Raw genomic sequence first — 6,511 nt, 5'->3', positions numbered from 1 at the left:
AGTGCTACAAATCAGTTTTCCTTTTGCACATTATAATAATACGTTGTTGTAAAAATATTTCTCACATTGTGTATTTTGCGCAACTTAATTGTGAGGTATATTTTGTGAATATTTTCTGGATGCTGTAACCTAATGGGTACAATTGGATGGACCAGTTGGGTCCAGTAGGGTCCAATTGGTCGGGTGGCTAAAAACAACTGGAACTAATTTGCAAATTCAATTGGAACCAATTAGAATGTCCAATCGGTTCCAAATAATTTTTTTTTACTGGGATTACGTCTGCTAGAATACAGCAATGCAGCTAGAAAGGGAGAGAAACCGACGATAGGACGAGTAAGAGCGGCATGTCGCTCAAAGTTGTGCCAGCTCCCCGGAAGCTGGCTGCGGGGAAGGTTCGGCAGAAAGCGTGATCTTTGCCGAGTCACGGCTGCAAGTAAAATGGCAGCCTTTTTCACCATCAAGTGGCCATGGCCAAGTATCACACTCGTCCTACAAGGAGAGCCGCACATGCACTCGTCCACAGATGCCGACGCCATACGCTGGTTTCGATTTCGCTTACCCGTGAGACATCTCGGTGGCTTTACTCCTTTTACTAATATAATAAACTTACTATACGCCTAAAAACGACCAAATGTTTTTAAAAATAAATGACGAATTGTTTCAGTAATTTCAGATTTAACAGTACTTCATGCATTTTAGTCTCACCGAAACCGAAACTAGCTGTAACACAGATCAGAGGTTAGCTTGGAGGTTGTAGTTAACTGTCACTATGTTATCACGCTTATTGCGGAATTCATATAAACTGTGCGAATGGTTACTGCGAAGAAAGTAACGCTAGAAACTGGCCGCAAATCGTACTCGGATTTCGACTTTCAGTTTCGAGTCTCACAACTGGCAGAATTACAGAACACTTGTAAGTGCGCTGAAGCACAAGCAACAACAGATAACAATTCTGCATTTGTTTATGTACCACAGACTCTTTCAGCTGTTGTCTCCTCCACTGTAAGAGGCTCAAAGAATAATACAGCGAGCGCAGTTTTATGACCGGCCACACGCGAACAGGAACCTTGAATGCACTATTTGAACCGATCGCAACCCCGTGGACGCCTAATCACGATTGCAACTTTGTCTCTTGCAGCGGTTCTCGCAGGTCCCATAAACGCCTAATTCCTGACATGAATGCCTCGCTCTTTTTAAAGACGTCCGTGAATCGTTTTGTTCGGATGTTTTGTGCAGCGAGAAATATTTTTGCTTTACTGGGAAGTCGATCCAACAAAACCAAAGCTCTCTTCGGCCATAGATCTGCAACAATTTCTTACAATATGCACTGCGTCGCTGAATCGAGTGAGCTATGGCAAAATTAACGATCTCAAACAGGGCCGGGTAAGTGCGATAAGAAGAGAACATTTGCTCACATACAAAAGCGTAGTCTATGGTGTTAAATTTCTACATGCCAGGCATTGTTTTCCATCGAAAGGACCGCCAGGACCGCTGCTTCTCTTCATTTATTATTACTATTTTTTTAAGATTAGAGAAATCCGGTGACATGCGTTTACTTCCCGGCGGCCAGAAGCAGCGCCCTCGTGCACAAGAGAGCATGCTCAACGCCCTCTATCACAGCGGGCCTGTATAGGCCTAATCTCTGCGCTGCTTTCATTATGGAAAGATAGAGGTGGCCGTAAAATAGAAAGATTAACATGCTCTTCTTGTCATTATAAGTTGAAGGACGACGATGATTATGTCGTTACTCATATCAAGCTGTCCTCCGTGTGCAAGGGTGAGGAATGTCGGATTGAGTGCTAGGAAGGGTTTTGGGCTGCGTCTCGCCCGGCATGCATCAATGGAGCACGATCTTTTTAATTATGTGCTTATTCCTTCGAGTCTGCTGAGCCTTGCGCCCTTACGGACCGCTAGACATGTAGGATTTGTTGCATCATCTCATGTGTTTGCCTCTAACAGCGACTAGATTTTAGTTTTAGTACAGGAACAGGTGTCATTTCACGGTGGGGTTTTGTTGATGCCGGCTGGGTACAATCAATGAATGACTTGCCTGCAACGTCTGAATCGCTGTAAGTGTTGCTTAAATGTAGTATAATGTGTCGTTTAGAGGCGTATTGGTTAATACCGAGTTACTGGTCGCCGCGCTTATAATGAGTTTCACGCGCTACATGCTTGTTTTGCTAAGCCGGAGCTGTGCAAATATCGTGTCTAGTTCCGGGGCGAATCCAGCATTTGGGCTGCTTTGCATCTTGTGATACGTGCTTACCTCTACATGACGTGGGTGTTACTTCCCACGTACTGGTTACCTGGGCTGCAGTGATTGGTCCCTGGCTAGTATCGTTACCTTGTAGACAAGCGGTTATGTTGTTAACTTGTCGCAGCTTTACTGTTAGTGAACCCCGGGGCAGAACCTTTGCCGTAGAATGCAGGAGTATTTAGAGTGCTTGGTGCCTTGCAGGGGTGTCATGTTGCCAGGGTGTATTGAAGAGCGTGATGAAAAATGGGCGGGAGCCTCTCGTGCTGTTCTGCGCCGAGCCCCAGGCCCCACCGTAAGAAGGACAGTGCTGACCCCCCGCACTCAGAGGAGAGTGCCTCCAATCTGCAGCACATCAGTGAAAGGGAACCTGAAGGTCAGCAGCAAACATCAACCTTTTGCTTTCCTCTGCACTACCATAGCAACGTTTCCAAGCTTTGTTCTCTTAGGGGCAGATGTTGGCGATTTGCTACAATTCATTGGTGCTGTAGACATTGTGTGACTTCAGACAGGACTAGACTTCGTTTGCATGAAACAAGTGTACTACTGCAGAAAGGATGATGAACAGGTGGGAGAGTTAGCAATACTCTATGCTGCATTTGTCTGACAAGGATTCGTGAGGAAGTGTCAGTTTGATGTACCCAGTGTTGAAATACTTGCCTGTAATTCCTGGCATGTTTCTTCCTCTTGACAAGCACCCTTTGTTAGTTGATTCTCTCTACATCTTTGTTTCATTTTGTTAGTGGCACTTTCTACGCTCCTTGTTGATGCCATGGAGTGCAGCTGGTGCATTAAATTCCAATGGTTAGTGTTTGAAAAAGCTTTGATGGTTAGTGTTTAAAAAAGCTCTGAATGTTGTGTGAGCAACACTGTTGGAACATTGCAGAGTTTTCAGCACTAGCAAAGGTTTGTGGAGTCATTTGCAAGTAGTAGCGAAAGCCGGCTTTATTATAGAGAGATGCCATTTGTAAAGGCTTGCTGGAAGCTGTAATGGACGGATCAAAGGATGGGTTTACTTTTGCTCAGAAGTTGAATGTTGAGTGAAATGTGACACCATTTACAGTTTGTATTGCTAGTAGAGTAGAACATAGCTTTAAGCCATGCAACAAGGCTCTCAGTTAAACACCTTGTCTGATAACTGCTGCTTTTCTGTACTTTGCATGCTTCTTAAGTTTTGTTGTTTGGGGACAGAGCTATTTTGGTTTTTGGGAAGCAGCTGTAAGCAAATGCTCTTGTGCAGGAATCATCCTACTTGCATTCGTGTAAACCTCTGTGTGTGAGCTGTGGTGCATTTACCTTTCAGATTTTGACCAGGACCCATCGACCCACCCAACAGCTGGCCCACTTTTTATGCAGAGGTCAAGAAGTGATGTCAGAAGTATGAATGCTGTTACTGCATGACAGCTCTTTTCACTGCATTTACATTGCTGTTTTACTCAATTGGGTGCTCATTTTTTTTCTCTGCTTCCTTGTCCTCTTATTTTTATCTCTCCTAGATTGCAAGGAGAAGAGAAGAAGTCAAATTAATGTACGTATCCTGTTAGAATGTTATGCTTTTATTACATTTTGCTGCCTGTTGGATGGAGCATTTTTGTGAGGCACATGAGACTGACTGATGTGCGTGTGATTGAATGTTTAGAGAAACCGCTTGCTCTTTGCTGGAAACTTCAGCAAAGAGGATGCTTGTACTAGTTGCACACCAGCAGTTTTTACAAAATTATCTTGCAGTTCTAGCATACTGTTCCAGAGCTGCAAGGCATTCTGCTTGATTGTAGCCAACACACTGCTAAAATGGGGGTGCATGAAGGCACCATTTTTTATTGATGGCGCATTAGTGCCCACAGTGCTTTTTACTTGGAAATAATCGGTTATCAGGGAACTCTAATAGTGGAGAATGTTCATCAGTAGACAAGAGATGATTTCTGTGTTTCCCAGAAAGTTTTACTACAGCGCATATCTTTTGCCTAATTGTTAACAAAATAGGGTGACTCAAACATTTTGTAGCATGGCAGGATTTCAAGCCTTTGTGTTGGTGGGCATATACCATAGGCGATCGCCCTAGTGCACTAAGCTATGTGTGACTTGCCTTGGCTTTTGGCAGACATACTAGCTACTGAGGCTTGGCTGTTTGTGTGCTTAGTTATGTATATATTTTTTGAGCTTGGTATTGTTTTTGCTTATCTTGATGTAGCAAATGGCTTCTGATTTTCCTCTGCTTATTAGTTACACATTTTTGGTTATATTTAGTGGATTAAGAGGTGGCCAGTACTGTTTTGTTGATATAAAAAGCACCATAAGTATGTCTAGTTGTGTCATGAGCATTTGATGCTACCTACCCTCGTAAGAAGGTGATTAATTTTTAATGTTGCTAGTTGCTATTACATATCGTCTGATTAAGTGGATTTTTAAGTGAACGCTTTCGAAAAGCAAAGCATCTAAGTATGGAATCTCTCATTTTTGCTAAAGGAAAGCTTGGTGAAGTTTCCGCAGATAATTTAAGATGTCGATGTCATGCTGTGTGAGCTACGACTGTTTTTCAGCACGCTTTCATGTGAAAGTGGTAGGAGAAACAGGTCACGGGTACTGGTTATTTGGCAAGTTCTGTGCGTCGAAGGGGCACAGAAAAATGGGGCTTGCTTGCGTTAGCTGAAGCTATTGAAAAGAATAGCGCACATTATGCATATATTATTGTTGCAGGGAAGCAAAGGCAAATTACCAGTGCCAATTGAGATCAGAGGTGCCTATTTCTTTTTCTGGAAAAAATAAGTATAAGGAAGGGGTAGGATATCGTGCAGTTATTACGCAGCCTGTATTGCAATGCGAAGACACGAAATGACTAGCTTGTTCTGTCGTCATGGTTTAGCTCGTGAGCTGTTAAGAGCAGGCATGCTGCATGGCTTGGGCAGATTGGGATTAACACCCTGACTGGTTATGCTGCAGCTATGACTCTTTGTGCTATGGCTCTGTTAGAATGGTACAATGTGTTTTTTATTGAGCTCACCATTGTTGATATCTCAAATTTAGTATTTTGCTTGTGTTTGGAAAGGATTGATTTGAATACATGCAGCAGTTTTGAGCATCAGTCAGCAAGAAGTGCATTGTTGATTATGGAGTTTTTTTTTTTCCTGCTAGTCTCTTGGCCTCATCCAACTACTTTCTGCTTTGTAGCTGTAACTCGCATAACATGACTCTGCCGTATGCAGGAACTGTGCAGCTATTGTCTCACGCTTCCGGTCTTTGGCACATCCACAGCATGTAAAATAGTCTTGGTTAGAAGCTGGAAAGTTGGGTTTTGGATAATTTGCTCTGCAACTGTTGGTTATTGCAATCATCAGGAGTGCTTCTTTCAAACTTGCATGCTTCTTCTTGCCAGCCGCTGGCCTACAAGAATAAACATGCAATGGTGTATATAGCAAGCTGGACTTCACTCTTCATTGTAAGATGAATGTTTTTTGAGAAACAAGCACTGTACTTCATTCCATTGTCACTCTGTAGTCGAAATTTCCGGAGCCCTCCACTACGGCGTCTCTCATAGCCTTAGCCGCTTTGGGACGTTAAACCCCATAAACCAAACCAAACCAGTTTTATGATGGATCTAGTAGCATAAAGGTTGTTACAGAGTTGCCACTCTGCCTCTGTGATGATGAGTGTCAAGAGAAGTTGTTATGCTCACCATGGTGAGAATGTGCGACATAGTAAATGCATAAATGCACAACATGGTTTTTTCTTCTGACTGAAAGGCTGTGAATGAAAATGGGTGCACTCATCACTGAACTTTATAAAATGCTGCTAACTTTACGGTGACCTTGCTAGGTGCGTTGCACTGTGACTGCATTGACTCTGCAAATTTCATCACAGCTGCAGGAGAAGGCCCCACTGAAGAAATCGAACTCGTGCTCGACGATCTACTTGGATGATAGCACTGTGAGCCAGCCCAACCTGCGCTGCACCATCAAGTGTGTCACATTGGCCATCTACTACCACATCCGGGACCGAGGGGGCCAGCAGCGCACCATTGACATCTTTGATGAGCGGCTGCACCCGCTGAGCAAAGAACCACCCGAGATGCGTGACCCTGACCACCGGACCATTTACCGCTTTGTGCGCACGCTCTTCAATGCAGCCCAGCTGAGCGCCGAGTGTGCCATAATCACACTTGTGTACCTCGAGCGGCTGCTCACCTACGCTGAGATGGACATTTCGCCCTGCAGCTGGCGGCGGGTGGTCCTTGGTGCAGTCCTGCTCGCCTCCAAGGTG

At 44.1% G+C, this 6,511-nt stretch overlaps 1 protein-coding gene across 2 annotated transcripts in view; it reads left to right on the top strand.

Annotated features, from left to right (window-relative positions):
- The first annotated feature begins 1,564 nt into the window (after positions 1–1,564).
- Positions 1,565–6,511, top strand: part of CycY (cyclin Y) — a 43,396-nt gene continuing 38,449 nt past the window's right edge. The window contains exons 1-5 of one of the 2 annotated variants that reach the window (XM_089579133.1): positions 1,565–1,777; positions 2,459–2,630; positions 3,558–3,632; positions 3,751–3,782; positions 6,113–6,508. In XM_089579133.1, coding sequence (XP_089435259.1) covers positions 2,501–2,630; positions 3,558–3,632; positions 3,751–3,782; positions 6,113–6,508 — 633 coding nt within the window. In that variant the 5' untranslated portion in view covers positions 1,565–1,777; positions 2,459–2,500. The other variant, XM_089579134.1, reaches the window with a different exon arrangement.

The sequence above is a fragment of the Amblyomma mixtum genome, chromosome 3, assembly GCF_055824585.1.
Source record: "Amblyomma mixtum isolate Tamu chromosome 3, ASM5582458v1, whole genome shotgun sequence".
NCBI lineage: Eukaryota > Metazoa > Arthropoda > Arachnida > Ixodida > Ixodidae > Amblyomma > Amblyomma mixtum.
This window is presented reverse-complemented; position numbering and strand designations above follow the sequence as displayed.